The sequence below is a fragment of the Pinus tabuliformis genome, chromosome 1_1, assembly GCF_031772625.1.
Source record: "Pinus tabuliformis cultivar Carrire ecotype Pingquan chromosome 1_1, CPIR1, whole genome shotgun sequence".
Lineage (NCBI taxonomy): Eukaryota > Viridiplantae > Streptophyta > Pinopsida > Pinales > Pinaceae > Pinus > Pinus tabuliformis.
The window spans coordinates 797,871,833-797,899,339 of NC_142297.1; the positions used below are offsets into that span (position 1 = coordinate 797,871,833).

The window sequence follows — 27,507 nt, forward strand, 5'->3', positions numbered from 1 at the left end:
TCACTTTCCAGGTGATCCAACATAAGGACCCAACTCTGCGGGAAGGTCCTCGTACTCCCTTGGCCATATAAGCGGCATGCGAAGATGAACAAGAACTAATATGCCTTCCTGAGTGTCTTCATCCTGTACATCTAGTTGGGTGCCATCCTGAATTTTGTTGGCTCCTTTACCCAGCACTTCAAGATGTCCCTTGTGTTCACGCTGTCGTTGGGTGTGTAAAACGGTGCATCCATCATGCTCACTGGGAATGGAAAATGATATATCTCCTGATAATCCTCCATCTTGAAGGAAGCAAGCCTTACTCCAATAACACTCCTCAGTATCATTGTCTCGAGATTAGTGTGCGAGACAATCCAATGGATCACATTGCACAAGGGAACACGAGAAACCTGCATGCAACCTTGTATAGTTCTAACATATGAATGTTCACATAAACCTATTGATCCTCCATATTTTCCTCAAATATCCCTGAGAATAGGGTGTTGATGTCTTGCCATGTGATCTTGATGCCCTTCTCGATGAACAAGTGTGTGTCTATGTACACGGGAAATCTCCATAACCCCTATTAAACCATGTCCCCATTACTACTTTCGACTATGTCTTTTGATCCGACTTTCTTGGAAGCCATTGTACCTATACTGTTGAGAGACTAATGGACACCTGTGATACCTAGAGACAGAGAAACACTCATAGCAAGAAAATGCCAGCTGAAAACAAAAAGAAACTTGAGGACTGACATGCAACACACTTGGTTGACTGCTTGGGAAAATTGCGCAGTTTTGTCTTGGAGGGACTGGTAGATTGACAGTTGGAACTGGCAGAGCACAATCCAGGCTACCAGTGAGTTGACTGTCTGTTGAAACTATGTAGAGAATAATCCAACTTGGCCTGTTGAGGACTGGAACTGTGAAATGCGTAGTTTCAGTCTGTAAGGCTAATGCCCGGGAATGTGCATTGTGCAATCCTGGGGGCCAACTGAGGCATTTTCTCCAAAACTAGGAAGAGCACAACTTGGGAAGCTAGTGGGAGGCAATTTTTATGCAATTCCTAGGAGCAAGGTAGAGCCTTCCATCCTAGAAATGTGCAGTGTAATCCGGGCAAGGCAAGGTCTGGGCCAAGGTAGTTCAAACGTGACAACGGGCGACTTAAAATCACTAAGGACTGAATGCATGTGAAAAGTTGGTGTAGACATGAGTGAAATAAGCATGCATTCAATTCAATAAAGTGCATAAATTATTCAATCATCAAACTAGGAAGCTCATGAAGCGAGTCGTCGAAACGAAGACTATGAGTGTAGAAATAGTGTTATTTGTGTGACACTGAGAAAGGTAATAAAAAAATTGAAACAACACTTCTACAATATAAAATAAATTGAAACTCTAGTGGTTGTTTCGTAAATCCAAGAAAACAACAAACATACAAGCTGAAAAATAAAAAGCGACAGAAAAAGTGGCAAAATACATGAAAAGAAAAACTTACCCGAAAAATACGCATCGACTATTCTGAAGGTTCCTAGATGCCTCGGGGGTGCCAGATCTCCAAGATCAAATGTGAGGAATGAGTTCTGAGGCATTTTTTAAATAGATTTGGTGAAATTAGGTTTTATTACGTGCATGACACAAATCTAGGAAAAAACGACACTTGGTGGGAAGTTTCTAAAAATGGTTTTGCATGTAAGTCCTATTGCTAAAAATAGATCCCTAAAATATAGGGATTCTTTTTTGCCTTTTGTTTTTCTTTTATTTTTGGGAAAAAATTCTGGACATTCAAGGAAGGATTGCGCAGTTCTAGAGGGAAATAGAAAACCTACCCGCTCATGTGACAAACAACCAATGAGGGAAAACTTTTGCATTGTTCCTGAACTGAGGAGCCTTGGATGACTCGCTAGCTCTGTGAAATTTTGTAGAGCAGTGATGTTGGGATTCTCTACACATTTCCATAAATAAGAGTAGTCGGCGAGTTCTACGCACATCTGGAGAATAGTGCAACTGGCTTGGGTTGCTTTGTGCATTTCTAAATGGTAGTGCAGCTGGTTCAGTTTCTACGCCATTCGAAATGGAAATACAACTGGCTGAAATTGTGTAATTTCCAGAGAAAGGATTTTTGGCCTGCTCTGCATATTTTCTAAGTGCAGGGTAGCTGTTGGGTTTCTCTACACATTTCTGGAGGGGAAGGCAAGCTTCCATCTAGATTTTTGCAGTTTTGTCCGATAGCAGGTGAACCAGATGTGAACCAAGTTTTGGTGTGCTTATGGTTGACAGATGGGACAAGTGAGTTGAACACAAGATGTGAAACGACAAATGAACTCTAATAAACACAAGTACCTGATTAGTGCAGGATAGCTACGATGATTTTGAGGAGGGAGGATCCAAAATGAACCAAAGGACAAATTTTGGAGGGTGGTTGCAGGCGCTAGAACTTTACCTCTCTATATGGACCTTGTATGTGAAAATTAAGTCTAACTCGTCCGGAAGTATTGTTCGACTTTTTGATCGTCATGGCTGCAACACTAAGATTGAGTTAAATATATGGTCCCTTACCATTCTCTTGAATGGTCAACACACATTCCAAGCCAAGTCAAGCCAATTGCTTCGATTGGGGACGAGGGGTATATTGGTACACAAGAAATAAAGATGTCAAAGTCTTTGCTTCATCTCTGGTGTTACTCTATTGCGAGCTGATCTAGATAGTACCCCGACAAAGTCACGCAAGGACACAAGCATCACTCCACTACCAATGAGCCTGGTCAGTACCTCCTCCGAGTTACTCGCATCACCTCTATGCGCAGGAAGCCTTTCTCTTCTTTCACCTCATTCATTTTTTCATCTTTTGTTTTTCCATTTTTCAAATAATTTTGTATAGGCACTTATTTATTTCAAAGGTGGAAGAGGGATCTCTACTTATTGAGAGTAGAAGAGGTTGTTCATTTAGAGAAGTATTTTATATATACCTCTAACACTAATTGTTAAGGTTTTCCCCCTCGCCTTATTCTACTCAACTGAGCTGACAAGGGTTAACCCAAAAGAATTGATTAGAGTAGGTGGTATGAGTTAAAGTGCAAGCATTGTGTTTTCACGAAGACTCACTTGAAAAAAATGTATTTTCCATCAAAGTATCATCGACTGAAGACAACCAGTTCTTTCATAAAGAGAGAGGAAAATAGATAACCAAGTGTTAATAACTATATAAGTTCTCTTGTACTTTACGTCGCTATTCTCGAGAGCTACACATGGTTTCATGCGAAACTAAACCTATGGGTGAAAAACAAGCAAACAAACAGAAAGAAAAGAACAAGAATAAATGAAATCAAAGCAAGAAAATAGAGTAAGCAAACAAGAAAACAAAACAAAATAGAAAAGCAAGCATGAAAACCAAGAAAAACAAGAAATCAAAAACTACTCCTACTCATAAGCTAAACAGTGCATGGGCCTTTTCACGTGAAGTGATATTTCCAATGCAGCCATCAACACATTGGTTGACCCATGTTGGTGAAGGCACAGTTTACAAGAATGATAAACATGTAAACAAACAAACAATAAAGATATAACAATGAATACCAACATGCTTCGAGTTTAAAAATATCCACAGAAAAGAAAAGAATAAAGGTGCAAGACAAGCATTCTACGGACGTATCATGGTCATGCTTCACACTATGTGCAGACGACAAACATGTACACTCTTTTGATCGTGACAAATGAGAAAACATGAGAAAGAAAGATAAATTGCAGTTAACAAGAGTGCTCGTTGTGTATGATTCCTCCAATGCATGAGCGATGGGATCATGTGATTCAGGTGGAGGATGTGAATTTTGTAGACTAGATTGATCTTCAATATAAACAGGGGAGTGATGAGGAGCCTTGGGTACTTCAGCCAAAATGTCAGGGGATCTCCCCGGTAAAAAGTCCCAAATAGACCTCAGACCATTTGGAGTAGGAGTCCGAGCAATGGGTAGTAAAGCTATGCCTTGACTGTGATAGTACGCAGAGGTAAGCAAGATATCCTTGTCCGACACAAGTATCATTAGGGGAATTTTGAGGTCCAAAATAGGACTCCTAAGAAAAATGCACAACCAAAATAAAATTTATAAGAACCAGTAGGATTCAAGATGATGATGTTAACCATGGGGGATGATTCACCATTTTTGGAGTAAAAAACTAAAAAGATTAAAAAATAATAAAATAATAAAACTACTTTTTCAATTCATATTTTAAACTTATCTCCCTAAGGCTTTACTCAAATTTCAAGCGGGAGTACTTGTTGGATGCAAAATTTAATTCCTCATCCAAGGAGTACCCATGTTGCATACTTTCGATGGACCCTGCTACAAGAAAAATGATAATTAAATGAAAAGACGTGATTGCAATAATGTTTTTCCAGTATTTCTCATTTTTCGTGTAGCAGGGTCCATCGAAAGTGTGCAACATGGGTACTCCTAGGATGAGGAATCAAATTATGCATCCAACGAGTGTTTCCTCTTGAAATTTGAGTAAACCCATAGGGAGACAAGTTGGAAAAATAGTTTTTCCTTTTTTTCCTCTAAAATTTGATGATGTAATCTAATATTATTTTATTATTTCCACTATTATTTTATAATTTCCTTAGGAGGCCCATTTTAGACCTCGAAAATCCCCTAATGGTGACCTTGCAGCGAGTCAGGAGAGATGCATGGGGAGGTTCTAATACACAAAAGGGGAAAATAAGTGTATCCCTTATAAGCCTGTAATAGTATGCAGCCTGAAAGGAACACACAAGCTGGATGACATCAAAAACTGGAAAGAAGAATAGTCAACAATCCAATGTTATGAGTTAAACCAACAACATGCTTCAATAATATTCATACAATCACATACGAAATAGTCCATACATTAATGTGTAATTAAAACTACATACATTGCTAAAGTAACCATAATAGTCTAACTACAATAAAAACATATGCATGAAACATGTTGGCTGAATTATACTATATAAAGTGAAAGTTCCATCCATACATACAACCATGATAGCTACTAGCCCTAATAGTGGAACATTATAGTCAACACTACCTGCTCCTCCAAAGAGAAGTGCTCACTCTGCACTGTGGAGAAGCCAAGCATTATCACAAGACTCTCCAAGCCCTCTCTGAGAAATTCCTAGGAAAATCTTGGCTCCAAAAAGCTTGAAATATGAGTTATGAGGTTCTATTTATAAAAAAGGGTGGGGTGACCCTTGACATTCCCCTTTGTGACTCTTGGGCTACCCTCATGACTCTTTACATTACATATGATTGTTTGTATTCCACTAATGACACCTGGAATTTCACTTTACATCGTTACAAAAAAGTGATACATTTTCCACATATACCCACGTTGGACAAAATTGGTTTGAGTCATCCAGACAAGAAAACACTAAGACTCAGATGGCTGTGGAAAGACCAACTAATCAACCTTATCTCCGTGATCCTCAATGACAAACTGATGCCATTCTTGATAGTGAACAATGGTGTCCGTGTACTCTTTGATGAAGTCCTTTTGGAAATGAACTCTTTCCTCCATTGCATCCAGGTATACTGATTTGGAACCTCAGTCCAACTCATCCTATAACATGCATAGCTTAGTCCTTAGCAAGGCCTGACTGATGATGTAGATCCAAATGTTACCTGTGATGACCTGCAAATCTACACTAGTGGCCATGAGAATCAAGTGATCGAAGTACGCATTGAGCTCCAATCTGACTTGGTTCTTCTCTTTGGCCTTGGTGAGCGTACCAATCAATGGGGTGCCATACTTCCTCACAATGACATCTAGAATCCTGTACATCTATGCATACGAAGCCTCAATACTAGTGATAAGCGGTGGGAGTTCCTCATAGTTCCAGATCAGACTTCAGATCCATGCTTTTTCCAACTCCACTTGTGGCTTCATCATCTTGTGCAAGTGAAGCGGAGCTCCATTTTACCTCATTGTCCAAGTCTGTACATGATCAACTACAGTGTGTATGTTTGCAAGTATTTGCATTATCTTGGTGCAACACTGCTGATGACCATGTAGGTGGACAATTGCCTTATGCATGGTGACGAACCTGTCATATAGTCTCTGCATGACTATCTCAAGAGCTGATACTTCAGAAATTATGGCCATCTTCATTTTTGCTCTAGTGAATCCTATTGATTGTTCCTCTCTCTGCTTGACTGCTTGCAACTCCTTATCCATGCGCTTGTTTTCTACTATTAGGAATATAACACTTGAGCCAAGGTAGTTGGATGTCTCCATACATCTGACACAATCACCCATTCTTCCAAGTGCACAGGTGATGCATGCTCATCCGGGGTGTGCACATTATGTGCTTGTACAACTCTATGTTGTGACTCATCAAAGACTATGTTGTACATCTCTGTTCCTAGATGGTCTCTAAGGAGAATTGTATCCCTTTGTTCACCTAGGGCTTGCTCTATTATTAGAGCTGGCGAAGCCTGTGGAGTGACCTCGGTTTCTTTTGGCATGAGGTCAATATCTTGATCCTGTTTCGGATGCTCCACATCCATGTCCATTTGTTCTACTATTTGTTTGTCTTGTAGAGAAATTTCCTGTTCCTATGACTGCTCACCCTATTCCTCATTTATTGCTGGTTCAGAGTCTTCAAGCTGTATTGGTGTAGTTTGTGTTGTCTGCACGCCTTGCACTTCTTCCTGTTTCAATTCTTGTTCCTATTCCTATTCATGCTCATGTTGTGGTTCCTTCTCTCTTCTACATAGCTCTTGTTCTTCCCTAAGCTTATTTTGGACTTCCCACAACATCCTCTCAGTATCTTCTAGCCTTTTCTTTTCTCTCTTTCTTTAGGAAATCCTCCTGTCGCGCTATCCCCTCTTCAAGTCTATCTCCAAAGCTACCTTTTCTGCAAGTGGGTCTTCCTTAAACTTGTAGCTTTGCTCCATCTATATGCATTCAGAAATCTTCCTCTTGCCTTTGTCTTGCACATGTTTGCTTCTTGTTTCTATTTTTGTTTCTGCTCCTTATGGTGCTACTAGCCACTCCACTGCAACGTTGACCGGTTCATTGAGCTTAGAGGAGTTGTAACAATATATCCATGGGTCTTTATCTAGCCAATGACACACCCCATGGATCCAAGGATAGTACACCCTCACACAGTGGTCCCTGCATAAACCATGTGGGTCATACAAATTGAAACTCTTGGTGCCAAACTTAAACTTCTTAAAGTCTTCTACTTCGACATCTACTTCTTTTAAAATCTTGATCATGTACAACCCAATTCACACAAGAAGTGTGGGCCATGGTGCCTTCTTCTTCCTATGCAATCCAGTCGACAACCCTGTCGAGATGTGGTATGAAACTTTTTGCATGACCAACTTCTCTGTGGCAAACCTCAACAACACATGCAGAGCTTTCTCTACATTGTACATCCTGATGAAGGTTCCCTCGGGTGAGGCGTACCAATCTATAATGTTGAGAAACGTTGCCATTGTTGCCTGGGACATGCAGGGTAGATATTGTTCAAATATCATCGTGTACAGAGGGGTGATGAAATGGTCACATATTCTAGCCATGAATCCTTAGTAGATGCAATCTGAGAGCAACTTGCAATATATGTTCACAAATTTTTTTGAAGGTGTCCATGCCCAACCCATGCCAAGAAACTATTGACGGGCACATATTGCATCGAGCAAGTATGCAAACATGAAGAAATTTTCTTGTTGATTGTTGGGTGGACTTCGACTATTGGATAAATGTACTTTAAACTAGAGAGCCAACATGTCAGACTAGTTGAAAAAAATTCCTTCACTTGCCAGCTGATCCAACATAGCGACCCAACTCTGTGGGAATATCTCTGTACTCCCATGGTCATACAAGTAGCATGTGAAGATGATATAGGACTAATATTCCTACCTTAGTGTCTTCTTCCTATACATCTAGGTGGGTGTTGTCCTGAATTCCTCTGGCTCCTTTACCCAATGCTTCAAGATGTTCCTTGTGTTCTTGCTGTAGTTGGGAGTGTAAAACGATTCATCCATCATGCTCACTAGGAATGGCAAATGATATATCTCCTGATTATCCTTCATCTTGAAGGAAGAAATCCTTTCTCCACTGACACTGATCAATATTATTGTCTCAAGATCAGTGTGTGAAACAATCTAGTGGATCATATCTACGCAAGGGAACACGAGAAACCTCCATGCAACCTTGTATAGTCTTGACATATGGATGTTCACATAGACTTTTCGATCCTCTACATTTTCCTCAAAGCTTCCTGAGAATAGGGTGTTGATGTCTTCCATGTGATATTGATGTCCTTCTCGATGAACAGGTGTGTGTCTGTGTACATGGGCAAGCTCATTGACCCCCATTCAACCACATCCCTATTACTACTTTCGACTGTGTCTTTTGATCCTTCTCTCTTGGAAGCCACTGTACTTGTAATGTTGAGAGATTGATGGACACCTTTGATACCTAGAGATAGAGGAAAACCCATTACAAGCAAATTTTAGTTGGAAACCAAAAGTAACTTGAGGACAAACATGCAACACACTTGGTGGACTCCTTGGGAACATTGCGACAGTTTTGTCTCGGAGAGTCTGGGAGACTTATAACTGGAACTGTACAAAGCATAGTCCAAGCAACCAGTGAGCTGACTATCTGCTGAAACTACGTAGAGAATAGTCCAGTTTGGCCTACTGAGGATTGGAACTATGGAATGCACAGTTTCAGTTAACATGACTACTACTTGGGAAAGTGCACTATGCAATCCTAGGGGCCAACGAAGGCACTGTCTCTCAAAAATATGTAGATAAGAACCTAGGAAGCTAGTGGGAGGCAATTTATGTGAAATTATTGGGAGAAAGGCAAAACATTCCATCTTACAAATGCGCAGTGCAATCTGGGCAAGGCAAGGTCTGAGTCAAGGCAGCTCAGACCAATCGATGGGTGACTGAAAATAACTAAGGAGTGAATGCATGTGCAAATATGGTGTAGAACTAAGTGAAATAAACATACATGTGATTCAAGAAAGTGCAGAAACTAGTCAATCATCAAACCAAGAAGCTCATGAAGCTAGTAGCCAAAACGACGACTATGAGTGTAGAAATAGTGTTGTGCGTGCGACACTAAGGAAAGGTCATGAAAAAATTGAAACAAAACTTATACAAGCTAGAATACATTGAAATGCCAGTGGTCATTTAATAAAACCAAGGAGACATCACTAAGATGAGACAAAAACTAAAAAGTGATAGAAAAAGTGGCAAAAGGCATGAAAAGAAAAAATTACCTAGAAAAGTTGTGCCAACTATGTTGAAGGTTCCTATATGCTTTGGGAATGCCAGAGCTCCAAGATCAAATGTGAGGAATGAGCTCTGAGGTGTTGTTTAAATAGATTTGGTAAAATTAGGGTTTATGACACGTATGCCACAAATCTAGGAAAAAGAGACACTTGGTAGGAAGTTTCTAAAAATGGTTTTGCATGTAACTCCTGCTGCTAAAAAAAATACCTAAAATCTAGGGATGTGTTTTCTTTTTTTCTTTTTTTTTTTCACGAAAGGCTGCTCGACATGTAAGGAAGGATTGTGCAGTTCTGGTGGGAACCAGACAACCTGCCAGCATAAGCGAAGGACAATGAATGAGGGAAAAATTTTCCGCTATTTTTGGACTAAGGAGCCTTAACTAACTGGCCAACTTTACAAAATTTTCCAGAGCAGTGATGCTGGGCTGCTCTGCACAATTTCTAGAGAGAAAAGCAGTTAGCGAGTTCTACGCACTTCTAGAGAAGAGTGCATCTGGCCTAGGATGCTCAAAACATTTCCAGATGTTAGTGCAACTGTGCTAGTTTCTGCGCAATTCTCGATGGCAGTATAGCAAGCTCAAACTATGCAAGTTTCCATAGCAATGCTGGCTGTCTTGCTCTGCGCAATTTCTAGAGAAAGCTTACCTGGCCTGCTCTACACAATTTCGAAGTGGAGGGAAGCTGTTGGGAAGCTCTGTGCATTTCTGGAGGGGAAGACAAGCTTCCCTCCAGATTTATGCAATTTTATTCGATAATGGGTTGACTGGATGTGAATGAAGTGGTGGTGTGCTTGTGGTTGACCAACGGGTCAAGTGAGTTGAACACAAGTTGTGAAAGTACAGATGAACTGTAATAAAAATAAGTACCTAATAAGTGCAGGATATTTGCGATGATTTCGAGGAGGGCGACTCGAAAACGAACCGAAGGAAAAATTTTGGATGGTGGTTGTACCACTACAACACATTGTCAATCCTTGGTCCTCCAAATTTCTAAACAAAAGCACCACCATTTCTAGTAATTCATGGTGATAATCCATGACTGCAATGTGCTATGTGCTTTTGTACCGAACAATGATCATGTAACACTAAAAGTTCATTAACTAAATGTATAGCATGTCATTACTTACTATGGTCCCACATAATCTTGTCTCAAGGTATTTGTTTGCTTATTTTTCATAAAATATGACCAATGTCATAGATTTTGTATTTTCACTCTCTGAGAGTCTTCTATAACTTGATGAATAGGTTGCAAGTTGCAAGAGACCAAGACAATGTTGACTAGAAAGTCAATGCTAAGGACATTCTTTCAACACTGAAGGAAGCATTAGGTGTTGATTGAGATCACTCTTGAATCCCACATAATATATTTGGCTCCTATGTTGAAATGATGAACGTAACTACTATATTTGAAGGTTTTGCCAAGTTTGCATCTTATGATTTACAAAAGAAGGTTGTCAAAATTCAAAATCTATAAAGCATCAATTCTAGAGTTACCTCATTATCACCTGATCTCCCACAAACTTCAAGCCTCCCATTCTCGACAACAAGGATTGTTTTCTCAGTCCTCTTTCAATTTTGGAATCTCACGAAGACGGAAGTAATCAATGAGGCAAGGGATCGAATGTGTGGTCAATAAACCAGTGTGTTAGATTTGTTAGATCGAGTCAAGCTCTTCAAAGGGGACGCATTCTCGGTGGCGTATATATGTAACGTCGAAAAATATAGTGTGCTGATGACTGCTAGGATTCTTCATATCGTATTCATTGTTTCAACACTCTAAAGTTTTTAGAATGCCATGATATTCTTCCTGAGCACCCAATCGTATGTCGTTATTTTGCTACCATGGACAACCTAAAAAAAGGCGTTCAGTGAAAATAAAACGGCAAAAGGGTAATCCTGACCCTTGGAAACTACCATTGAGACTCTTTTGACATTCATTTTGTTTAGGGCCATAATATCCATGACATTGTTTATGGGCTCTAGGATCTCATTAGAGGAGGCCTCATTTACGAGGGCTTCATTATCATTTTTTCTCCCATGTGCAACCATGGTAAGATATGACGCTAAAAACCCTAGCGACATTGGTTGCCATTAGTGTCCTCCTATGACATGACACCTATCGCTCATGCCATCACAAGAGGGGGTGATGCAGAATGCACAACAATTGTTCCCTATATTTCGGGCCATGATCACAATTATCATACCTTTTCCCTTGGCGTTTTTGTGGTCCTTATGGGTTCTAGCGCTACAGTACCCACTAGACCCTGTACAATGTAAAGAACACATTTCATGGCTTCCCCAATGTATTTTTGATAATATTCTATGGGATGAAATCGTCAACATAGATGACGAACAATGAGCTTGGGGAAGGAAGACAAATGAGTTCTATCCTACATTCGCCACTCCATAAAATCCACATGATTGCTATAATTGAGAAATCCATTCACTGAAACTGTTGGTAGAGCTTGAAGGCCCATGATGAACTAGTTCAATCCATGCCATGGATAGATGAAGGACAAGTGATGTAAATAAAAATCGATGTAGTGAAAAAAACCAAAAAAAAATTGAATACGTGCCGCTGTATGATTGAATATGGACAGATGACTAAAGGGAAAGGGAAACCCTCCCCTTAAAACACCTTTTGTGTAAACTAGCATACCCCAAAGCAGGGGAAGGGAACATCGAAGTGGAAGAGGTTAAATTTTGATTATATATAAATGTATTGAATGCAAGATTAACAATTCATCTAAAACAAATTATTATATGGTAGCTTAGTGCCAATATAACTATTAGAAGTTTTTGCTCCTTTTCACTAGAATCTAAAGATACAATTTTTGGCCAAATCATGAATGCTAATCATTAAAATACATTTTTAAATTTTTAAATGGATAATTCTCTCTAAAAAGTCCCATAATACTTCATTTCTATAAATTACAAAGTTGAAACTTAAGATTCAAAAAATCCCTCTCAAATTTCAAGCAAAATTAACTGCAAAAAATATCAAAAGAATATTAGCATCCATAATGATGACAAATGAATTCCACTTCCCTTGTGGTCCAACCTTGCTCATAATATTGACAACTTCAACCTTGAGGAATTTCACCTTTCCTCATGATATGAATACCCTCATATTAAATGTTCACATGGAAACCACACTTTCTCTCCTTGAGAATGGCACGATTAATCTATTACATAAGCTAGGAGGCTCGAATGTCAATACCCTACTAAATGTGCATGTGTTAACCACATTCTCCAAATATCTCATGCAAGTTTCTAAAATACAATAAAGCACTTTGCCTTAACCCAAGTACCCTAATCCATTCAAACCCTAATGAACAGTTGGACATGGCATAGAGAATCAACATCGACAACATGCTATAGGAATGGTGGGATAATTCATATGGTGGTTAGCATTTCATGGTGTCCAACCTCACATGGACTCTTGAGGCCTTCCATATGATGGACATGATTTTTTCCTATAAACCCCGTTGGCACTACAACATAGAGAAACACTTCGATGATTTAATTTCAATGAAGCATCCATTCGAATCCTACATTTCGACAAGATCTATATGTTCCATGGATCAAGAAGTTAGTTTGAAGTGTTGCACCATGAAGAAATTATTTAAAAATTGTTTTAAATTCTTTATTTAATAAAATATGGAAGTGATTATATAAAATATTTCAAATATGGTACAAACATGGATGGTATGTAGATGGCTTATTCGAGAAGAATAGATGAAGGGACCAAAGGGCACTTGTTTTATTCCACTTATTCCCTTTCCAATACCAAATGTTCATGATGGATGAACTTACAAGATTGTTCCTACACTTGTGCAAGAGTGTGCCCAAGAATCTTGAGAATTTGCATGCCTTGAGGTAATCTTAGTATTTTGTAAAAGTTATGTTGGCGTACTGGTATTGTCTTATGGATATTGTTGACAATGATTATGTGATTTTGTTTGATGGAAAATGAAACGAAAGAACTGATTATGTGGGTTATGTAGAAGAGTGATGAGCACATGGCGGGTTGGATGAGTTATGCATACATTGGAAAATACCACTCTACCATTAGTAGTTCTAGTTTTACTCACATGTGGGAAGTTGTAATCAAACATGGATTTCTTTATTTAGTTCTAGACTCGTTTAAAAAAAAATAGTCATAATTTTTGTGTCTCCAATTTCGATGTTACTTTAATTGAGACTATTGTCACTAAAAGGTATGAGTATGCTTTCAATTTTAAAGGTTCGAGCCTTTGATGACAAACTCCCTATTATGAAATTATTTAATAGGTTCATAACATCGGCAAGGATATTGATAGAGTGCAGTCATGGCAGTTGGAAATCGGTATTTGAGGAAGAGGATGTAAATTCCCAACTTTCTTATTAGTCCCTTCCTTCAGCAGTGCAAGGATTATAGCTTTCAATCGTGTTGACCAAAGATTAAATTGTTTTGTATTGGAAACTATATGATTTTATTAAACATAGGATAATTTGTTTCACCTTCAATTTGATGTTGGTTTAATGCTAAAATGCAGTTAACGTTACTTGGAAAAAAAATTAATGCTTTGCACTCTCCACTGCAAAGCTACCCAAATTTGTATGGAAAGAAACCGCTCAAAGCCACCGCATTATACTTCGTTGCATGTTGCATGTTTTTTACTTTTTCATTTGATTACTATGATGTTCGCCACCATTGTGTCAGGTGCCAAGGGCCTCTCATAACTGGCGGGAACATTGATTTCTAGCAACGACCAGAGCTGAGCACGTAATAGCTAGAACGTCGACTCGCAAGGCTCTCACTCGCTACCATGAATACTAGAGAATGATAGTGCTCGCATGCCAGTCAATCCTGTCATCCATCATGGGACTATGGGACTCCAATTTCACAATATTGTGTTCATGGAAAACAACAGATCCTGCCCAACCATGAAAATATGTACCTTTAAAGAATTCTCCTACATAAATTGTCACAAAAGTCTAGCTGCTAGACAAATTCCAATTCTTCCAACTACATCCAATTTCATAAAAGAGGGAAACAATTGATTGGTAACCTCGTTCTTTATTATTCAATTCTAATTATACATTTTCTCAATACTAATTGTACATTTTCTCTTTAAATCTATGAATGTTTCTATGCAATTGAATATTTCTGTGCATTTTCTCCCTCAAGTTCTGAAATTTCTGATTTTTCTTACATTGGGGTGGAGAGACCCTAAATATTCTCTAAATTTTCATAACAGTCTCATTGAAATAACTAAAATTCTAATGGGGTTTCTGCTAAATGAATAGAAATTATCATTATTTAGAGACTTACCAACATAATCATATAAGTTATCGTTTTCTTCGATCCACACCTGCAGTGGCCCCTCCATCTGAAATGGCAAAAGCATTGCCTCAGCCATCGAACTAGGAGTCTCGTCTCCTTTTCCTTTGAATAATGAAATGTGCATACCATTCCTCTGAATAATGAAATCTGCATACCACTCTAGCAAGGTGAAAATACTCAATCTAGCCTTTCGGGGCATGAGAGTTAGTTTCTTGCCATCTTGTTTCTTTTCGCGCTGGCCACACCCTCACACAATATTTTAGTTAACTTCTAGGCGAGATGTTGCTTCTAATCAATCAATGTCTAGTTTTGGTTCACATGATACTAAGTCTTAACAGAATTTTTGTAATCTGTTTCTCTTGTTATAGGTTCTGCTAGCTCTGTTATCGCATCTATTTTATCTATTGTCAAGCAAGGTAGATTAGTGACCATCTCACAGGCGAGGGGCCAGGTATGAGGATATGTAAATCTGTTGCAAAAGCAAGGGTATGCCATGACAAAACCAGAGTTGCTGTAGTTCATAATGAAGTTGATGACACTGCTAAAAAAACATTGACTAATTATACTGCAAAAGCAACTATATAGGTGCTAATTCTGTTGGAAAAACGCATTTGTAAAAGGGACATGTGGGCTTCATGCAAGCCCTGTGCATGCTTACCCAAAAAGTTTTTGTTATTTGGGATTCCATTTGTCTATTTTTTTCATTTCTTTGATTTACCATAGCTATGTTGTCTTATACACATGTTTGAAATTGATTGATGCCACATGTTTATGTAATGTTATTTTAATATTATTTAATTTAAATTTAAACCATTATCTAAATTTTAAAAACTATACCCAAACCAAGTCTCTACTCCACCATGTTGGTTCCTGCAATCTCTCTAAATATTTTTAGGAATTTCATTGTCAACCCCAAGCATCCTTGGCTTTTCATCCTCCTCTCGTAACAATAGATTCAACAGAAGCAACGATGGTTACTGTAGCTTTAGTAGCAGATCCAATAGATTCAGCAGAAGTAACGGTGGTTACTGTAGCTTCAGTAGCAGATCCATATGCAATAGTTGATCCACCTGCATTATCTAAGCACTTTGCCCAGCGTACCTTCCATTTAGATAGCCATCAGTTGCTATGGTTTTCTGGCTCAACCAATTCCTAGTGGTCCTGATTTTATTCTTTAAGAAATTGAGGTTCATGATAGCAAAGGAGTTCGCCCGGTTCACCCTATCTATTTGGTTTAAGCTTGTTCTTCAGCACAGAAAAATGAATATATGCTTGTTGGCGTTTCTTTTAGCAGAGAGCCTTGAACCCAATTAGTGGAACAAAACTAAAATCCCCATTATCGTTGCATAGTGCAGCAAAAATATTTTGCTCCTAGGACTGCCATCCCCCTCTTATTTCTTTTAGAAGAGAGCCTTGAACCCAATTAATTTCTCATTTTCAGTGTAACAAATCAAAAGATCCCCAACAACCTCCCGCTCTATACCATTTAATTTTCAGTATGTCACAGTGATGTTTTCATTGTCTTTGACTTATTCTGGATTTAAATTTACAATAGCTCAAATTTCTGAATCTACACAAATTACGTTGCTTGAATTTTTAAATTTACACAAATTACTTATAAAATGTTTTCATCAGAGATCATGTAATTTTTTAAACATAATAAAAAACAAATTAAATTAAAAAATGTATTAAATAGAAAATATACATTGAAAATTTAAAATTAAAATTAAAAGAATAAATATATTTTTCTCCCAATCTGGAAAAATAACTATCACTCTAACATGTTCATTTTTTTTTATTAATTGTAACATGTTCATTATTTTATTCTTCATTACTACTAGCTAGGTTTGGTAATATCTTACTTGACTATTTTTATAACTCACTCGTACAAGGCTCAAGACTAGTAAGAGTAATGCAAACCAATCCTGGTAATTTCACTACTTACCTTTATGCGCTAATAAGTCAATTTAATACTAGAACTGTGTTGGAATCATAAAGCAAGCTTACACCAAGATGCTGGTAATCTAGCAAGGACCATGAATTATTTAAGTTTCATAAGCATGACGTGACTCTAATATTAGTCGCTATATACTAAGTAATTCCTTGTTGCTCTCTGGAATAAGCATGTAATACGAGTTGATATTCAGAGAATATTAAACCTACAATTTTTTCCATTCCTTTAAAACCCTATGTCTCTATTCATTACCTGATATTCAGAGAACATTAAACCTACATTTTTTTCCATTCCTTTAAAACCCTATGTCTCTATTCATTAGTTAGGTATTTGGGGCCTTCACTGTATGAAATAATGCACTCAGTACAATGGTTGCAGGTTTTTTAATGTAATTATTGCAAGTGTTTTTCTGAAATTCACTGGTCTGGTATTGAGCATTCTCTTTGGGCGATGCCCAATTTCTCCTTTGAGTTGGCCCGCAGGGTTTCTCGGACTACCATTGCTTCAACACTTCGAGTGGCCTCCTTTAATTAAGTCATAACATATATATATAAAAGATTAATAATTATAATGATATATCATAAAACATAATTCAATTAAAAAAAAAAAAAAAATTTTAAAATAAAATCTTAATTATTCTCATAGGTTTGTTTATTTTTTAGAAAAGAGTTTCAACGATTTTAATTTATTTATCAACAATTTTTAGGTGGACTAAGTGGATGGTAAAGATTTAAACTCCATGAAATATTATTCCATTTTAGAATATTCATTGTAGTATATACAAATCAATAATTTTTAGGTGGATTAAGTGGATGGTAAGGATTTAAACTCGATGAAATATTATTCCATTCTAGAATATTCATTGTAGCACATGCAAATCAATGGTTGAAATTTATTTCAAAAGTACCTATGCTCTTTTTACCCTTTTCATTAAATTGATTAATTAAAAGAGAAAACACGATATGAACAAGTGTCATCTAGAGTGAGTTAAGAATTTTTTGGCATGTGGTATTGATAAACCACTATGTTGGCTCATGGTATTGTGACAAAGTATGTTTAATGATTAAGGATCTCCATGATAAAATAGAAGTAAATATCTATGATTAAGAATATTGTTCCATATTATATATGTGTGTGTGTTTGAATTATATATATATATATATATATATATATATATTAATAATGATGATAATTTAAAATAAATTTATAATTTATAAAGAAGTTTTTCGGTAGAAATCATATAGGAGAATTTTTTCAACATGTTTCTAATTAACCGGTGTGGTTCATCATCTCCACGTGTTTCTAACGAACCAGTGTGGTTCATCATCAAGACGAGATGAACAAGCATACCATGGACATGGCTTAAATAAAGAGTAATGTAAAGACTATGATTTCATGTAATGAATATTAAACGACTAATTATTGAAAGTTGTTGGATCATCAAGTGTTTTAACTTTTATAACTAACCAGTGTAGTTCATCATCTCCATGTGTTTCTAACGAACCAGTGTTGTCCATCATCAGGACCAGATGAAGAGGCATACCATGGGCATGGCTTAAATAGAGAGTAATGTAAAGACCATAATTTCATGTAATGAATATTAAATGACTAGTTATTGAAATTTGTTGGATCATCAAGTGTTTTAACTTTTATCTCCACGTGTTTCTAACAACTAGTGTGGTTCATCATCAGAACCAGATGAAGAGGCATACCATGGTCATGGCTTAAATATAGAGTAATGTAAAGACCATAATTTCATGTAACGAATATTAGACGACTAGTTATTGACAATTGTTGGATCATAGTGTTTTAACTTTTATTATGGGTTGATACCTATAAACGTGTACCATCCATTTAATTGAGCCTAGAGGCTCATTCTACAACCCAATATGAGAGAGATGTGTAAGTAGTTGACATGTGTCCCATTTAAAATGAAAAAAAAAATAGGAAAAAAAAGAAAATGTATATAATAAAAAGCAACAATGAATATATGAATATACATGCTTGCTTTGTTTAATTAAAGTATTATAAAAAACATCAATAATCTCACTCTTAGTGGCCATACTAAGAAGAAGTAAAAATATTCCACTCACTCTCAACCATAAATAAAATATTTCACATCCAATATAATAAAAAAACTAAAATGAATATATGTGTTTGGTTTGTTTAATTAAATGTATAATAAAACAGAAATAATCTCACTCTGAGTGTCCATAGTGAGGAGAAGTGGTAAAAATATTTCACTTCACTCTCAACCATAAATAAAATATTTGGATGTCCATATGAAACAACATAGCCTTATATCAAATTTATAGAGAAATACAATAGTTAAAAGTTAAAAAAAAACTATATATACATTATATACAACAATTGAAAAACAAATACTTTTTTATAATTAAAACATTTTAAGCAATCTCACTATCCAAGTAAAATTTTGATCCATTTTATACATTAAAAAATGCAACATGAACAACGAAAGTGGTCTCACAAGTGGTATATATATATATAGACGATCAAATATGTAGAAGTGAAAATATTTTATTCAAAATTTTCACTCTAAAGGAACCTTTCACCTCAAGAGATTTGATGTTTCTATGTTCTTTCTAGATCAGTGGTTTAGATGGATCTATACTGCACTAGTATAGAGCTCATCATACATCATTCAAAAGGGAGCATTTGCAGGATGAGGATAATTAAGATCCTCAGTTGGAATTTTCATTGGAACGTTCACTTAACGGAAGAAGCAAGTGTCTCATTAGTCCAACTTGTATGGGATTCATGGTGTTAGGGTCCTATAATAATAGGATTTATAATTTTGAATTGACTATGGTCAGTATTGTAATATTGTACATACCTTTTCTTTTTGCAAATGTATTCCCAAATTAGAAAATGTAAAGAAGGTATGTCCTAAAAGAACAACCAAAGGACAAAAAGAAACAAAGATAAAAAAAGTGAAAAATATGAACCCCACAAAAAGCAATAAAAATAGATCATGAAAGTGTACAAATTCAAATTCCATTACTATTTTACTTTTTCCGCAAATAATGATTATGTGTAGCTTGTTTAAAATACCATAATTCATGATAAGTCAAGCAACTTAATATTGACTTTTCATGCTTTAAATTTAATGTTGATAGATAGATAATAAAGTTCTAGCCAAACAGTTTAATCTTGGTAGATCAATAGTTAAAATAGAGAATGACAGGGAGCTCAAGAGTTTAACCTGAGCTCTTGGATGAAATGAGATTTTAATTAGTTAGTTTCCTATTTCAAAGAAAAATTAATAAGGGTTTGCAAGCTCAAATGCACCCATGTAAATAAGCAATAAAATGTTAAAATAGCAGATGGGTAAGTACAAGCAATTTTTACAATCATGGATAAACATCATTTGGCATATTACTAATTTCCCTCCCCACAATGTGCTCCAATACTAAAATCCTTCAATCATAAAGGCTCAAAGCATTTCTCTGACTTTTGGTGGGACTGGACCCTCGGCTTAATGACTCATGGACATCAAGTATTGGATTCCACCTTATTGAAACCCTTCTCATTCATGAAAACACCCTTTTCCCTTTACATCACTCATTTTACCCTACAAAATCCCCTTTTCCTAAGTTTAAAACACATTTTACCTAGGAAAGGTAAAATCCCCTTAACTAATTCCCCTCTCATTCAAAATAATCAAAAACCCACAAAAAATTCTTTTATCATAAGTATAAGTGTTAAATGTTGATGTTGGACCACCACAGTGAAGAAAGTCAAGCCAAACATGATATTTTACATTATGCTTACTATATTTTACATTCCCTGCATTCATTTCATATTAACGTACTAACCTAATGTATTAGCTCCCTGATATACAATTTTCCCGTATTAAGTAACTCCTTCATATATAATATCCAAACCATGATTTAATTATAAACTATAGTTTCATCCCCCGCAATGTTTAAATTAACTCTCTGCTTCATATTTTCCTGACATAAACCTATTAACCCACCAACCCTTGGTGCCGTTAAAGAAAACCCCGCAAATCTTCACCCTGATTTCCCTTCATGCAGCTTCACCGAGCGACAACCATTAGATATCTCACCCCCAGCTCCGATGACGTGCATCCATATTGTGCTCACTTCCTCTCCGACATTTATTAGCCCGATAGCATGGGAGATTCGTGGTTTTTCTCGGGCCCAATTTTGCTACAAGTCAGCCTCCGGCATAGATTACGTTCCCTTGGGGAAATACCGCCTGCCAGCCAAGAGCAGTGCGATGGCCTCCAAAACTGCCTCCCCGCCCTACACGCAAACTGTCCACTGTTCATAAAATACTTTCCCCGCCAAAATATAACCGTTGCCCTTTAAAAGGCTGAGAAGCCCCATTTCATCCTTTTTTTTCTCATTTTTTCTGTAAAACCTCAGCAATACATTTGTGACACCCTGAGTGATAGGCCAGCCCTACGGGTGACGTGGATAACTTAACCACGTGGTCACTCTATAGGTCCTTGGTAGGTGAACTGTCACTTTTTATGGGTTAAAGTCAAATCTTCGTAGATTCGACCTGCTTTCAATCTGCAAATATTTATTACCAACCTTCTTCCCGGTTAGGGATGGCCACCTGCCGGTTCGCCCGGTCTATCCGCCTCCCGCCTCTGTTAAACCCTACTCTTTGCGTTTCGGGTCATTTTACTTCCTGTTGGCTCAGTTAAGTTCTGCTCGGTGGGTTTTGGTGATGGTTCTCCGGACTCGAACCTGGTTCTGCTCCACGGTGTTATCTATGGACATTACACTCTGCCCATGTCCTGGGTCTTACTCTGTTGCGGTTCCTGGTGGTTTGTTGTGCCTTCGGGCTTTCTTTGATGTGTTAATGAGTTGCTTGGGCGCGCGTGACCTTGCTGGTCTTCGCCTATGTGTAATGGTAAGTTTTTGGTTTTATATGCGCTCTCTGTCACCTGGTTTCTTCTGCTTTCGTTACTTAGTTGTGTTTACTGTACAGATTGACTGCAACTTCGGCGCTACTGGTTTGCTGAGTTCATCTTCGCCTCCGAAGGTAACATATGGTTCTCTGATTTACTTTGTTCCTGTTCCTGTCACAATTTCTCACGGCTCTTGTGCCTTGTTCAACTAGGGTTATCGGGTTCGGTCTCGCCGGTCTCCTTGTCAACTTGTCTGTAAGTATTATGCGTTTCTTTCGCTGCACATCTCCTTTTCTTTGCTCTCTGGTTTCAATCTAACCCTGGCTTGCCAAACTCTGTTCTAACCTCGCTCTGTTTTGTATGCAGGTTGACCTGGTGGCTAGCTGTCGAGGGTTTTGGGTACATTCAACCTTCGGCTCCACTCGAACCTGACTATCCTCGCAAACTCGTAGGGTTTTCTCCTTCTTTGATGTAGTTGTAGATTACGGAGGGTTTGGTAGTTTAGGTGTTAGCTCTATGAGGGTTGTGTTGAGTCGGCCGTGCCTCTTCCGGCGTTTCGTGACTTCTGTATCTCTGTTTTCCTTTGTAACAACCGTAAAGTTCTGTGCTCTTGCTTGCTGTAGATGTATGTCCGCAACACTTCTTTCGTTGTTTCGATACAATGGGTGTCTGTAGAATGTTTGTTGTTGTAGACCTGATTTCAAATGGATGTCTGTAGGTGTCCTTCCGTTATTTCACTTCCTGTTGCAGTTAGTGCCTATTCGTTCCTATCTCATTCTTAGAATACACAGAAAAGATTTTATACATACATATGAAAATATCAGCAGTAGATTATTTCATTGGCAAAATAATATAATTGTGTTACAGAGGTTTTGTCTTGCTGTCTGTTATTCTTGTGCTGAAGGGGTCTCCTCTCCCTTTGTTTTTTTTCCTCTTTTTAAATACATGGAGAGCATAATTGCTTCCCCTATTTCAGTTGAACTGTTCAACCCGAATTTTATAACTACCATCTAGTTTCTTTTAACAAAGAGTTAACTAAATACTATTCATCTCCTAAGCTAAAACAACTTACAATTAAAATGCTCTGAAATAAAATGAAGTAAACAATAATTAAAAGAAAAAGAAAACAACAACCAACTTAATGACCTGTCCACCCAAGCTCGTAATCTTTGTCCTTTTCTGTTCTCCTTCCGTGAGTCAGTCAACTGTCATTTGTCTCCTCGGAGCTGGATGCTCCTGCATCAGGCTCCCAGGGTGGTAAAAAGTCATGGCTCCGTTCCATGAGGTTGTCAACAGAATAGCATGCTTTTTGTATCTGCGTTGCGTTGAGCCATGAACTGTCCTCTATCGGACGGTTCTTCCACTTGACCAAATACCGCAGATATTCCTTCCTGCGTGTGCGCCTAGCTACCTGTGTGTCCAGAATCCTTTCGATCTCAAGGGGTGGTGCCGTTGGCAACTGTCTCGTCCATGAATTGTCTCCATAACTGGTGTCCCGCGGTGGTTTTGCTGCTGTATTGTCTTCCGAATCAGCGACATAGGGAAACAGATCTGCCACATTAAAAATGGGAGAAATACCAATCCCGGGTGGCAACTGTAGCTCATAAGCATTCGCAGAAAATTTTCGGATGATTTTGCAGGGACCGATCTTCTTAAATTTTAATTTGCTGTACTCCCGTTTTGGAAACCTCTCCTTACGTAAATACGCAAGGACTTCATCCCCAACGTTAAACTGAACTTCCCGACGCCTTGTATCAGCTCGCTGTTTATACCTTTGACTACTGTCTTGTAATTTCAGCTTGACCTGCTCGTGTAAATTGCTCATCGCTTGAGCGAAATCTTCTCCATCAGCGCTTCGTTTTTCGAGCTTCCCCAAATCTCGTAATTCATGCACTCCTCGCGGATGCATGCCGTACAAAATCTGGAACGGACTGTAACCAGTGCTGCGGTTAGGTGAATCGTTGTATGCGAATTCCGCCTGAGCAAGTACACGGTCCCACATCCGGGAATTTTCACCTGTTAAACTCCGAAGTAAGTTTCCCAGACTCCTGTTTACTACTTCCGTCTGACCATCAGTCTGCGGATGAGAAGCGGAGCTGAACTGTAACTGGGTATCCAACTTCTTCCACAGAGTTCGCCAAAAATGACCGGTGAACTTTACATCCCTGTCAGAGATAATGGATCTTGGAAGTCCATGCAACCGAACGATCTCAGTAAAAAAAATATGTGCTATATAAGTGGCATCGCTGGTTTTCTTGCAAGGTACAAAGTGTGCCATCTTCGAAAATTGGTCTACCACAACCATTACTGAATCGAAGCCCCGTTGTGTCTTAGGCAAACCCAGAACAAAATCCATGCTAACGGAATCCCATGGTCGGCTCGGAATAGGTAATGGCAAATAAAGACCAGTGTTCTGACTGTGACCCTTTGCCAGTTGACAAACTTTGCATCTACTCACGTACCTCTGCACATCCCGCTGCAATTTTGGCCAAAAATAGAAATGCCGTACCTGAGCAATCGTTTTGTCTATACCAAAGTGTCCAGCCAAACCCCCACTGTGTTTTTCCTGAATAATGTTCTCTCGCATAGAACAGTTGGGAATACACAACTGCCCTCCCTTAAACAACAATCCTTCCTGTAGATTATAGTCCAACCACATGCTGCTATTTCTCAACAGAGGGTTTTGGCAAGCCTCATAGGCCTCCTTAAAATCAGTATGTGTTTGATACAGCTCCTTTAGGTGCTCAAAGCCCAAAACCTGCATCGTGCTTTCCTGTAGAAGCAATGTCCTTCTACTCAGTGCATCTGCCACCTTGTTTGCTTGCCCACTAATGTGTTTTAGTACAAATGTAAAATTCTGCAGGTACTCAACCCAAGCTACATGCTTATGGTTCAATTTATGTTGCTGCATAACGTACTGGAATGCAGAGTTATCCGTAAATAAAACAAACTCATTACCTAACAGATAATGTCGCCAATGCTTCAAGGCTTGTACAATTGCGTAAAACTCTTTGTTGTAGGTTGAGTATTTCTGCCTGCTCTCGTTCAAATTTTCACTGAAATAAGCGACCAATCTGTCCTCCTGACTAAGTACTGCCCCAATGGCTGTACCACTAGCATCGCAACGAACTTGAAAAATTTTGTTGAAATCAGGCAGCCTCAATATCGGTCTTTCGGTAATCTTCTTTTTCAAAATCTGAAAACTACTTTCTGCTGCTTCGGTCCAGTGAAAAGGCTGGTTTTCCCTCTTGATCGTATCCAACATAGGTGCGCAGATCTCACTGCAATTTCTGATAAACTTCCTATAAAAACTTGCTAGCCCGTGGAAACTTCGGAATTCAAATAAATTTTTTGGAGAAGGCCAGTTAACTATAGCTGCCACCTTTTCTGGGTCCATTTTCAGTTCATTTTCTGCAATTACAAAACCCAGATACACTAATTCTCGCTGAAAAAAAGTACACTTTTTTCAGATTAATTAGCAGCTTGTTTTGCTGCAGCTTCCTCAACACACTCTGCAAATGCCTGAAATGTTCCTCTTTAGTCTTACTAAAAATCAAAATGTCGTCCAGGTAAACTATTACAAACTTACCATTGAATTCCTTTAGTACCTCATTCATCAGGTGCATGAATGTGCTGGGAGCGTTGCTCAACCCAAATGGCATCACCAGCCACTCATATAAGCCTTCATTTGTCTTGAAAGCTGTCTTCCACTCATCTCCTTCTCGAATTCGAATCTGGTGATATCCTCTCTTCAAGTCAATTTTCGAGAAATAAGCTGCCCCGCTCAGGCAGTCCATCATATCGTCCATCCTTGGTAAGGGAAACCTGTACCTAACAATAATTTTGTTTATGGCTCTGGAATCCGTGCACATTCGCCATTCTCCTCCCTTCTTCGGAGCCAAAACGGTTGGTACTGCACAGGGGTTCATGCTTTCTCGAATTAACCCTTTGTCCAATAACTCCTGGACTTGTTTCCTGATTTCTTCATGGTCCTTAGGACTCATACGATAAGCTGCTTTATTTGGCAGACTTGCCCCTGGTATAAAGTCAATACAGTGACTAATACCTCTCCTTGGTGGTAGTTCATCTGGAAGGTCATCCACCACGATGTCCCCAAATTCCTGCAGCAGCTTTTGAACTTCTTCGGGCAAATCTGAAATCTGCGTATGTAGTACCACTACCTTTGGTCTTCTTATGACAGCAAAATTTACTTCACTGTCCTCAATCTGTTTTATAAATTCCTTTCCGCCCATCAGCAATGCCTTCACCCCACTGGTTTCTGCTGCACTTTCCTCTTTGATGGGTACAAGCGTGTGCTTGATCCCATCTTTAATAAACTTATAACAATTGGTTTTTCCGTCATGAACTGCACTTCTATCAAACTGCCAAGGTCGTCCCAGCAGTAGGTGACAGACATCCATTGGCATGACATCGCAGAGAATCTTATCCTTGTACCTGCCTATCTGAAACTCCACCTCACACTGTTCGTCAACTAACAGCTGATGTCCCTTTTGCAGCCATGACACTTTGTAGGGAGTAGGGTGCTTCAATTTTTTTAATCCCAGCTTCTCCACCATCTCCACAGCCACTAAATTGTCGGTACTCCCACTGTCAATGATCAGTTTGCAGCACTTACCCTGTGACTTGCAGACAGTTCGGAACAAAGCCTTTCGCTGATCCGGTTCTGCAACCTCTTTTGCTGGTTTTAACAGCACCTTATTCAACACCAAAGCTTCACCTGTCTCTGGTGCGTTTTCCGCTTCTTGAGGTATTGCCTCAGCATCCTCTGACTGAGCAACATAAGCTCCTCTTCCACCTGCTGGTTCACCTTCAGGACAGTCATACGACTTGTGTCCCAATTTGTGGCAGCGATAGCACTGGACAGTTCCCCTGCCCCGACCATTTCCTCGCCCTCGCTGAGGTGGTCGTCCTCCTCTAGTGCTATTGTCCTTTTCTGCTGTTCCAGCAGACTTAGAACTGCTGCCTTCTTCACTTGAACCCATACCTCGGCCTCTGCCAAGCATCTTACCTTTTCCCCTGCCAGTTCCACCTCCTCTCTTGGCATTTTGCTTCCGGTTAATTTTCTCCTCTGCCTTCAGTGCAAACTGGTAGGCTTCATCCAACGTCCGGGGTGAAAGGATACCGATTTCATCCAGTATTTCCCCCCTCAAACCATTCACAAATCTGGCTGTTTTCTCCGGGGTGTCTTCCACATACCCTGCTCGCAAATTTAACTTATAAAACTCCTCTGTAAATTCTTTAACAGTCATTCCCCTTTGTTTCAAGTTCTGCACCTGTCTGTACAACATAATCTGATAATCTTTCGGCAGAAATTTTTCCTTCAGTTTGGCCTCCATTCTGGACCATTTCTTTATAGGCTGTTTGTGAAGCCTCTTCCTCTCCGCCTGAATGTTGTCCCACCACAAGGACGCATGTCCCTTCAGCTTGGTGGCGGCGAACTTCACCTGTTTGTCCTCACTAGTTTCCTCAAATTCAAAATATTTGTTTACTTCACTTAACCAATCCAATAACACGTCTGCAGACAGACTTCCGTCGTAAGTAGACAGCTCATGTTTTGGTTTATGACTGGACAACAAAACTGACTTCAACAATCGGAATTCCGGTGTCACCCCCTCAAATTCATCTTCTGGTTCTGCCACATCTTCGTCACTGTCATCTGCTGGGTTTCTCCTTCCCCCAGCTTCTACTGCTTCCAATCGTTCTCGCAAGACGCGGATCTCCTCACGGAGTCCCTCTTCTGCTACCCTCCAGACCGCTCTTCCTCTTCCTCTTCCTCTTCTGCCAACCTCCATTTGCTCCTACTCAACAAACCTGCTCTGATACCACTTTTGATAGCCCAGCCCTACGGGTGACGTGGATAACTTAACCACGTGGTCACTCTACAGGCCCTCGGTAGGTGAACTGTCACTTTTTATGGGTTAAAGTCAAATCTCCATAGATTCGACCTGCTTTCAATCTGCAAATATTTATTACCAACCTTCTTCCCGGTTGGGGATGGCCACCTGCCGGTTCGCCCGGTCTATCCGCCTCC

The 27,507-nt window shown here is 38.8% G+C and overlaps 1 protein-coding gene across 1 annotated transcript; it reads right to left on the reverse strand.

The window, feature by feature from the left end:
- On the reverse strand, positions 1-27,268 carry LOC149216409 (uncharacterized). Its single transcript, XM_089389941.1, has 3 exons — positions 25,326-27,268; positions 22,832-24,568; positions 1-241 (listed from the first exon to the last, which is right to left on the reverse strand). Exons 1-3 carry the CDS (start codon positions 27,266-27,268, stop codon positions 1-3), a joined length of 3,921 nt encoding a protein of 1,306 aa, XP_089246067.1.
- Positions 27,269-27,507: the final 239 nt, after the last annotated feature.

Coding starts and splice junctions, on each gene's coding strand:
- LOC149216409 (XM_089389941.1), bottom strand. CDS start 27,268: ATGGAGGTTGGCAGAAGAGGAAGAGGAAGAGGAAGAGCGGTCTGGAGG. Junction 24,569..25,325: donor AAGGGAGGAGAATGGCGAAT/GTGCACGGATTC, acceptor TTGCGATGCTAG/TGGTACAGCCATTGGGGCAG. Junction 242..22,831: donor CGCAGGAAGGAATATCTGCG/GTATTTGGTCAA, acceptor TTCCATTCCCAG/TGAGCATGATGGATGCACCG.